The sequence below is a fragment of the Ooceraea biroi genome, chromosome 14 (genome assembly GCF_003672135.1).
Source record: "Ooceraea biroi isolate clonal line C1 chromosome 14, Obir_v5.4, whole genome shotgun sequence".
In the NCBI taxonomy this organism is placed as follows: Eukaryota; Metazoa; Arthropoda; class Insecta; order Hymenoptera; family Formicidae; genus Ooceraea; species Ooceraea biroi.
The window spans coordinates 1,661,266-1,671,560 of record NC_039519.1 but is presented as its reverse complement, the minus strand read 5'-3'; the positions used below and the strand labels follow the sequence as shown (position 1 = coordinate 1,671,560).

The 10,295-nt window shown below is 58.8% G+C and overlaps 1 protein-coding gene across 1 annotated transcript; it reads right to left on the bottom strand.

The window, feature by feature from the left end:
* Positions 1–1,383: 1,383 nt before the first annotated feature.
* On the bottom strand, positions 1,384–2,146 carry LOC105279888. The gene is made up of 2 exons (XM_011339994.2): positions 1,956–2,146; positions 1,384–1,843 (listed from the first exon to the last, which is right to left on the bottom strand). The coding sequence occupies exons 1-2, from the start codon at positions 2,144–2,146 to the stop codon at positions 1,384–1,386; spliced, it is 651 nt and encodes a 216-aa protein (XP_011338296.2).
* Between the last annotated feature and the right edge of the window lie 8,149 nt (positions 2,147–10,295).

Sequence of the window (10,295 nt, the reverse complement as noted above, 5' to 3'; positions counted from 1 at the left end):
CTCCAAGGCCTGGGCCCACGCATTGCCCGGAATCCCGTCAGGGCCGGGGGCCTTATTGCCCCCTAGGCGCTTCCGGGCCCGGGCAATCTCCTCCAGGGAAACCTAACCTAACCTTTTTTTTAGGAGGAGGAACCCGTCATGGGCCCCCTCGTGATCCTGGGGTGGATCTCGAGGGGAGTATGACTCTTACTCACAAAACCTACCTCCACGTGCCAGCCCTGGTGTTCGCAGGGGAAGCCTTGGAACCGCTACGGATTCTTCTAGCTTCCCCCCACCAAGTATACGGTCCCACGCGCCGTGGGAGCGCGTGCCCGCAAATGCGGGCCCGTCCGACCCCATGGAGCGTGGCACGCCACCGCTCTACGGGGACCCCTCGCATGTAGAGGGGTTTTGTTGGACGAGAGCTGACTAATCCCAATCAGCTCTCGTCCTCCCGTCCCACCCGTCCTTGACTGGGGTCACGGTGTCCCTGAGGACATTGCGACAGGGAAGGCCCGGGCAACTACCCCGCCGGTTGACCCCCGTGTGCTCGGGGCAAATGCCCCAGCGACACACAGCTCAAACCAAGGACCCACCGCGTCACGGCATTGCGCGAGAGCAATGCCGCGTATGAGATCGGGAGAGTGAACGCCGGGCCCGGGCAACTGCCCCGCCGACCCGGCTCCCCGTCGCCTCTGTCCTCCACCGCGCCGAGCGGGATCTTCCGCCTCGCGGACCCACTCCGCCACCTCCTTCCGCGACATCACTTCTTCGCAGAAGAAAGCGAACGCGCACCAAGACCTCTCGCTCCCGACGATCGCGCGTACGACCGACGGGAGGGAGAGGTCCCCACCTATCCTGTTTACCAGGACACGGCGCTCACCTGTCCACGATGGGCATGCCTCCAATGTGTGCTGCGCCGTGTCTTGGTCCACGCCGCAGTGATGGCAGCGTGGTCCAACTTCGTGCCCTATACGGCTCAGGTACTCCCCGAAACAACCATGTCCGGAGAGCACCTGAGCCATTCGGAACGTCACACCTCCCCATCCCCTGTCCAGCCACTCCGCCAAACAGGGCTGGACAGCCTCGGCAAACCTCCGGCCCGACGTGACGGTCGGGTCCGCGAGGTGGCGCTGCCATTCGAGCAGTGCCCTTTGCTGGGCTTGTCGCCCGAGGATCACCTTGGCCCTGGCCGTTAGTTTGACCCCCTGGTCCCTCGCCCGCCGGGCCCGCTCGTACGCGTCGACGTACGCGGGCGCAAGCAGAGCGATGGGGGGTACCGGCCAAGGCTGTCACCGCCCTGTGGGAAACGGTCCGATATGTGAGGGCTACGCGGGCGACCACCCTTCTCTCGAAGTGCCGGACGGATTTGTCCGCCCGGCTGGTGGCCGCCACATCGCCCGCTCACACGGATGCCCCATACAGGGCCACCGATCGGACCGCTCCCGCATACAGGCGGCGAGCCTTCACATGAGGGCCCCCCAGGTTAGGCATAATGCGGCTGATCGACATGGCTAGACGCTCCAACCAGGGGGCCAATCCTACAAAGTGATCCTCGAACGACCAGCGGCCGTCCAGTGTGAGGCCCAGGTATTTTACCCTGGGCCCCACTGGGACAGGGACGTTCCCCACCATGACGTGGGCTGAAGGTGGTGCCCCGCGGAGGCAATCATGGAAAAAGATGGCCTCACACTTGTGAGACGATACCTCCAGCCCTAGGGCGCGAATTGTACGGACCACGCATGCCACCGCTATTTCGGCCATGCGCGTCGTCTCCCTCCATCCTGAGCCCCCGGCCACCACCAGTGTGTCATCGGCATAACACACCAGGTGGCAGCTTGGGGGCAGGGCAATCCTGAGGACCCTGTCAAATGCGAGGTTCCAAAGTAGGGGTCCTAACACAAACCCCTAAGGAACCCCGCGTGACAGGCGCCTTCCGCGTATTTCACCGTACCGACCGGTGTATTCCATCCTACGGTCCCGGAAGTAGTCCAGGACCGTATCCACCAGGTAAGCAGGGAGGCGGTGATAACGCATCGCCTCCACCACGGCCGTCCATGGTCGATCTCACGGAAGCCGTACTGCCCATCACACAGTCCCGGACCATTCCGGGACAAATGTTGAACGATGCGGGAAGCCACCACTCTCTCAAACATCTTCCCCACATCGTCCAGCAAACACAATGGTCGGTACGCGGAAAGCTCGTCCGCAGATTTGCCCTTCCCTTTCGGGATGAGGACCAATTTGGCCCTCTTCTAGGATGGAGGGAATTTCCTCTTCCTGAGGCAGCTCGTGAAGAGCTGCCTCACGTGCGGGGACAGGAACTCAAGGGCCTGGTCCCAAGCCTTGCCGGGGATCCCGTCGGGGCCGGGGGCCTTATCGCCCCGCAGCCTCTTTCGGACCCCGGCCATCTCCTCCAGGGTGACCCCCGAGACCTCCTCCGCCTCCCGTTCTGGAGGCGGGTCCTGGGCAAGGGGGGGACGCCCTCTCCCGCTGGGAAGAGCGCGTCTATAATGCCCTCCCTCACCTGGGGCGTCAAGGACTCCGTGATTGGGGGCGCCCAAGGGCGAAGCTTGCCTATAACAAGCTTGTAGGGGCGCCCCCACGGGTCCTCATCTATGCCCCGGAGGAGCTCATCCCAGGCCCTATCTTTGGCCCTGCTGATCGCCCGCCGTAGGGAGTCCCTGGTTACCCGGTACTCCCCATAGGCGACATCAATCCTCGCGGCAATCCCGAACCGACGGGCACGCAAAAAGCGCCTTCTGGCGCGAACGCAGGATCGCCATAATTCGGCGATCTCTGTGTCCCACCAATATGCTGCCCGTCGGCCCTGAGGCCCCCTGACTCGGGGCATTGATGCGTCACACGCATCCGTGACGACACCCCGAAGCCAGGTGGCCTTCTCCTCCACATCATCGGCCGGACACCTGTCCGGCCACGTCGCTGCGAGGAGACTGGCGATCAGCGAGTCCCCGCACATCTCCTTTACTCTCCACCGCCGTGGTCGGTCGCCTCCGGCCGGGCGGCAAGGGGGTGGAACCACACCTAATGGTGGAGTCAGGGACATCGAGATGTAGACATGGTCTGATAATGTCTCGAGTCCCGACTCCACCCTCCACCCCCGCACTCTGCGTGCGGCAGGGGGATTAGCCAGAGTCAAATCAACGATTGACTCCCCCTGCCAACGCACGCAGGTGCTCTCTGAGCCCGTGTTTAGGACACACAGGCCCAGAGTTGCCGCCCAATCGACCAGGGTCTCGCCCCTGACGTCGGTCCGCGGGGAACCCCAAACGCCAGACTTGGCGTTGAAGTCCCGCGCGACCAGGACCGGGCGGGGGAGGCATCATTGGACACACTCCCCCACTCCGGTCAAATAATCGTCAAATGCGGCGAGACCCATTGCCGGAGACGCGTAGCAACCGACCACGGCGGTGTCGCCCCACTCTACTGCCACGAACCCCTCCCCAGACTCAAGAAGAGACATGGGGGAGAAGCCCGTGGCGGGGCACCAAGTAATTGCGACGGAGCCACGCCTGTCGGCGACCCAATGTGGGTGATCGACAAGCACGCGATGTGGCTCCGCCGTAACGCCTAACGCAAAACCACGCTCCGCCAGGCTCTGGACAAACAGGTCCTGAGCCCGGCGGGCGTGGTTTAGGTTGGCCTGGAGGAGTCGCTCGGTCGTTACGTATCGGCCATTGCGACCTCCTCCAGATCAACCACCTCAACTTCCGGGGCCACAGACACCCCGGCTACTTCTGTCGCGATGGGGGGGAAGGCATCCCCGTCCCCTCCACCAACCGCTCTGCTGGCTCCGTTACCGGGGGGGGGGCCAATCCCCTGGCAACTTCCGGGCCACCGCCTGTTGACTCGGCGGCCGGGGGAGGCACTCCTCCCGCCGCCGGTCCACTGCTAGTTGGGGAGAGGGACGGGAGTCCCTTCCCCTCTCCCGCCACCTCTTTACGGAGGCGTTTTGGCGGACGCTGTTCTTTGGGGGGCTCCACGGGAGTACCCCCCGACCTTTTCGCACCGTCCGTCCCCTCCTCCACCTGCATCGGGGATGGGGACCGCGCGGGCGCGGAAGAGACCACAGTTGTCGCCGTCGCTCCCGCCGCAGCCCTCCCGCCCTTCTTCTTGCTGCGGGCGCATGCCGCCCCACCGAGGCGGAGCTCCGCGGGCCTCCCCAAGTCCGCACAAAGCGGGCAGCGGGGAGTCGCCGCGGGTGCAGTCGCGTGCTCGGTGGCCGGTGTTCCCGCACCGGTAATACCGGTCACCCCGAACCTCCTTGTTGGGGCAGCGCTGCTTCACGTGTCCCACCTCCAGGCACTTAAAGCACTGGAGGGGGCGTGACTCCAACAGCGCTACCCCCACCCGCGTCCAGCCAATCTGAAGCCGAGCCTGCCCTGCGACCTTGGATGCCGCGGTAGCCGGGCACCGGACCCAGATGCGGCCCAGTCCGTCCGGTCCCCTCTTGATGGGGCCCGTCTCAACGGCCGTGGGGCTGCAGCCCCCGGCCACGGCAACGGCTTCCGCCACCTCGCGAGCAGAGATCGAGTTCTCGAGGCCTCGGACCGTCAACTCCGTTCGCGTGGTGGGGCGAGCCACTTTTGCCGTTCCGCCCGCCAAGGTCGCGCGGATCCGTTCCGCCAAACGGTCCGCCTTCCCGTGGGCGTCCGGGCCGGGCACCTCCAAGAGGCGGCCCCCCGTGACGGCCTCCTTCATCTTTCTATGGGGAATGTCAAAATCCCCCAAATTGATCGCCGCCTTGATGGCCGCGAGTGCCACCGCGTACTGCCCATCGGGACAAGTGAGGCCGATCGCGGCCGATGAAGGCGGTTTCGCCACCTTCAGTGCGGCCTTGGGGGGGTCGGATTTGGGGGGGCGGGCTTAGCTCCGCCCCCCTTGGTCCTGCCTTACCCCCAGAGGGTGGGACCGCGGGGCGGGTGTTCGCCCCTTTTTTAGCGGCACGTGCCGCTTTACGCCCCACCACTTGGGACCACACCTCCACGTGTGGTGCCACCGGGGGGACCGGGGGAGGAGCCTGGCGCTCCTCCCGCCGGACCGACGAGGGGCCGGGGCGGGGTGGCGGCCGGTTTGAAGTGGCCTCCTGTCCACCGCCCCCACGGCCCTTTCCCCTCGCCCATTTCTTCTTTTGGCCTGCTCCTGGCTGAGTTGGGGCAGATTCCGCCATCACGCACCCGCCAGCCGGTTGTGGTGGGGGCTGGGAAGGATTCGTCCCCCCCTCCACCCGGTCGGCCCTGCCGGACGAATGGCGGCCGGACCCAGTCGGCGGTCCAGTAGGGCCTCGACTCGCGCTATAATGCTCTCCTCGAGGCCCCCCGGACCGTCCGAGCCCTCCACCCTACGCCGGTGTGAGGGCATATCCGTCCTCGGCGGCGTCGGTGGTGGGGGCGGGGGCGGGGGTGTGCCACGCCCCTCCCCCTCCTTGTCTCCGCTCGTGTGGCGGGGATGGGCGGGACGGCACCTCAACGAGTCCACCCCCCCTCTCGGTTCATCGGGGATCGTTCGGGGGGATGACATTCCTCCCCTTCCCCACGTCCCTGAGAGCCTCACGCAACTCCCGCACCTGGCTCTTCAGGGACTCCAGCTCACGACGGAGGGCGCTGTTCTCCTGCGCCCCACTGTCGTCCATCCGGCCCATGAGCACGGCGAGGGCCGACCTCACCTTAAGGGAGGCTTCGCGGAGGGCCTTTACGTAGGTCCCCTTGAGGTGACCCGAAGTTTCTGCCACCCTCACGACCGTGCTCATGCGCTCCACGATGGAGGCCGCGAGGTCCGCCGACGGCGCAGGCGCCAGCTCCCCCATGCGTGCCTTCTTCGCTCGGGCCAAATCCCGAAAGGCACCTCGCGCCAGGACGATGCTTGGGGGGAGGGAGTCGCGACTCTCCCTCTCCTCCTGCAGCTCCATCTCCTTGCGCTGCAGCACGAGGAGCGAGCGCTTCGCCTCGATGAGGCCGCTGTATTCTCTAGTGATGAGGGGGCGGCCCCGTCCGCGCTTTTGCCCCTAGTTCGTCGGAAAGCTCGTGACCGACTTCTCCGACTCCGTGTCGGAGATGGCCTCCGCAGCCCCGACCGAATACAGCGACGGAGCGGGCGATGTAGCCTGACTCGCCGCACTCTTCGGCGTTGCATAGCCGGACGTACCGGCTCCAGCGCCCGCACACTTCTTCACAACGAGAGGGGAGAGCCTCTCCACTCTCGGCACGCAGAAGCGGATCTTGCCTCCCGCGGCGCCTCCTCTCTTCGAGGACATCATCGGGAAGACCGAGGTGAGAAGAGCTGCCACTAGCCCACCATCCCGTGCTGCCTCCACCCCGTCATCCCGCTCCGTCCTCGTCTCCACCTTCCTGCCACCGTCCTTTAAATTGTCATTCATTTTTTGTTTATCCCACCACCTTGCACGGCTCCTGCCCACCAGGGTATACCCCCACCCTCGCAAGCAAGGGGCCCCGAGTTCCCCCGGGGAGTGGGCGGATGTCACGGGCCGGGGAAATAAACATCCCGGCACAGGACTCCAGCCCCTTACTCACCACTGGACCAGGAAATTCCCAGCCCAGGGCTTTCAGGGGTCCCGGGCCTCCGACAACTCGGGCACCGTGCAAGGCGCCGCCACGCGGGGGGCCCCACGGACGGTACTGGTCAGCGTCGCTACAACTCGGCGCGACCTTTCCCGCCGTGGGCGCCAGCATACCGTGTTAGATTAGGTCGAGAGTAAGGTTTTCCTCGCAAGGAGGGGGGATGTAGTCCCGTACTCCTGACCCCTCCCCCCTCGGGCCCCGCCTCGAAATATGTCCGAGCGGCCCCGCTTCTCATCCCCCAGGCTCTCCCCACTCAGTCGCCTCGGACCGCGTCCAAGGGTGCAGCAACTGAGTGAGGGGGATCCACACGGCCCCGTCTCCGTACCACGTACGGTCGTGAACCGCGTGGACAAATCCGCTCCCGTCGTATGCCGGAGTACCGGCGTGCAACCACGGGTGCGGGTGTCTTCCACCCTGACCGAGACGGCATTCCTGCCCGACCAGGACAGAAGACAACCCCCCACTCCCCACAGTGCACGGAGGGAGGATAGAAATCCTCCCCTGCGGTGCCGTGCCACCGGGCGTTTGAAGTCAGGGTCGCCGCATCCCCTACCGACGATTGGGACGGAAAAAGGTCCTTATCGGAGTCGCCGGGCTCCGTGCCCCCTTCGGAGGCTGTGCGCACTTGGATCCTATTCCTCGCCCCAGGGCCTCCCCATGGTCCGAGGACCAATCGGTACCGCCGCCAAGGGTCATCGAGACAGGGAACCCTCCCTCCACGTCAAGGTGGCGCACACGGGAGAGAAACCTTTGTTTTTTTTTGTTAGACGATAGAAGCTTTATGACCATCCCTCCGGGTCCGGTGACCCTTCGGGGGTGTCCGGGGACTCACTCTAGGACGCGAGTCGGCCAAGGCCCGATTCCTCGCCAACCAGAGCATACCCCGGTAAACCACCGTCACAGGGCCTGCCCAAGGTTCAAGGGTCCCGAGAGCGCCGCCGAAGAAACGTCCCCAGAGGGCCCCCCTCCCCTCGGTCCGCGTTTCGTTGAGGGCGCACTGAAGGTAACCCCCAACAGCCCCGTGTAGGGCCTGTTCCCCCCGTAGCAGAGTGAGGCCAGCCACCACTCCACCACGACCTTCCATTCGAAGGATTTGCGACCTCCAGCTAACTCATCCGGGTTAACCAAAGGTAATCCCACCCCGAGGAGAGGAAAACCCACCCCACGGAACCCCAACGCGCGACCGGCTCTCGCCCCCGATCCCCCCAGAGAGAAGCCCCAGCACGGACATTGTATCACTCAGGGCTCCCCCAGGAATAGACAAGGACAAAGAATCGTAAGGATGGAGAGGAACAAGAAGGTAGGAATAGGATTAGGAGTGGGATTCACAGGTAGGTAGGTATCAACAAGGACCACATAAATATTGTACATATAGCTATTGTAAGTTATGTTTGCTGTGTCGTTTCTATTGTCGTTTTTTGTTTTTGCGTTTATTGTAATCTCTTTTCTTTCTTTCAGGTTCCAGTGTTCCGGTCTATAGGTTGTTGCAGGTAAATGTTTCGTTCCAGTGTTGCAGGTAAGTATCTATTATTATATGTTCAATATTGTATATTAACTATTGTTTCTTTTTTTGTTTCAGGTGCTGTTCCGGTCTGTCAGTGTCCAGGTGCGGTAAGTAATAAACGAAGTAACAATGCCTATTGCGATAAAAATTAAGTTTTCCTATTTCAGGGTAACGGTTCCGGTATAGTTGATATAGGTAAGTACATATACACAAACACGATCCTCCATCCTCCGCTCTCTCTTTTCCCCAATAGTTTCCCATCGGTTATCCCTCGTTATCTCCTACTCTCGCGGAGTTCTCTCTCTCTTCTTCTTTCCTCCTTCTCCTTCTTCAGCATTACATTTGACGCGAATACGCTAAACGCCGTCCATTTCTCTTTTGTTTCTAAAATCTCCTCTATTATATTGTCTAAGGTAAGTGATCCCTTTACTTTCTTCCTTAACTGCTTTCTTTCTTCTTTCCATGCAGCACACACTTCGATTGTATGCTGAGCTGAGTCCATCGGTGATATACAATAATAACATCTTCATTCACACTCTTTTCAATTTTGAGTCGATATTCCCCAAAAGAACCATGTCCCGTTACTATTTGCGTCATATGAAACGTCATCTTGCCGTGTTTTCGCTCTATCCATTGCTCAAAGCACGGTAGTATCGCCTCTCTGACACTTTGTCCCGATTTGCTCCCTCCCATCAGTCGTTCCTTCCATTTTCTAATCATGTTAGCTTCCTCTTGTTTTTTAATAGCATTTATCGCGCGCTCTATTACGGCTTCCCCTCGTGTAACAATCTCCTGTTTTCTATCGTACACTTTTCGCATTTTCTTCGCTGCTAGATCTATTGATAGTAATCCCTCGAGTATTTCGGCCGCATCATACGATACCGTCCTATATGCGCTTATAATTCTTAACGCTAGTTTCCGTTGTAGTTTCCTCATCGTTACCTTCATTCTTTTGTTTGCCTCTAACTCGTCGGCCCAGATCGGGGCGCCATATAGTAATATCGCGTAGATAGTATTCGCGTAGAGTTTTCGCTTTTTGTCGCTCGGACCCTTTAGGTTTTTCATAATTCTGACTAGTTTAAAGGCGACCGCGTTCGCCTTGTTCATTACCGTGTTAAAATGTGCATTAAATGTCCATAACGGGTCTATGGTTACTCCTAAGTATTTTATGCCTACGTTTGAACATTCGATTCGTGCTCCATCCATTTCGATATGAACCTTTTTGTTCCATCTTTTCCTATTTTCTGATGGGAAGACTATAGCTTCAGATTTGTGTGCCGATATTTCGAGTCCCAGCTGTCAAATTCTGCGAATTACCCTGCTCAACACCATGCTTAACTTAAACATCGCTTCTCGAATTGTTTCCGCTAATACCAAGACAATTGTATCGTCCGCGTATACCGTCATATGTTCGTCCTCCCCTAGTTGCATGTTCGTTATATATTCGTATACTAACAAGTAAACCTACGGAAGTGTCACTCTCCGATTTTTCTGAAATTTGGATATGTTATAATACATGAAAAACTAAGGGACACGTATTTTTTTTAGCGGCGGAAAAACATATTTAGGGGGTGAAACGATCCCCCAAAATGGGGGGTAAAATGGAAAAATTGCGATATCTTTGAGACCAGTGAAGCGATTTTAATGATTTTTGGTATGAAAGTATCTTTCGATAGAAGACGAAAATCGGCCTAGGTATGTTAGAAGGGGAGTGAAAATTAGGGGGTGAACTACCCCTAAAGTGACCAATTTCTTGCTGCACAAAATCAGTTTTGATCTGATCGAAGTAAAATCTATTAAAACTTTAAGAGGAAAGCTAATTAAGAAACACGTATTTTTTTGTTTTGTTTTATATAAATATTCAGGGGGTAAACAATCCCTAAAGTGCCGCGTTCGTTTGGCATTGCGCATGAAACACCTTGTGAAACTATATTTTTTAACTGTTCGATCTTTTTAATATATTGGTTTTTTAAGTCGCTGAATCCGAATCTGAAATCAGATTTTCAAAATTCAATATGGCGGATCCAATATGGCGGACGACAACTCGAAAAATTACTTGAATAGACAGTAACTCGACATGCGACTTTCAAAATACAATAAAATCAACTTTTGACATTTATTGTTAGTTATGTGAAGTGAATTAAACATGTTAAAAATATTAATCGTTTATAACAAAATTGTTTAAACAATGTAGCTAAAAAATGAAATGAAAA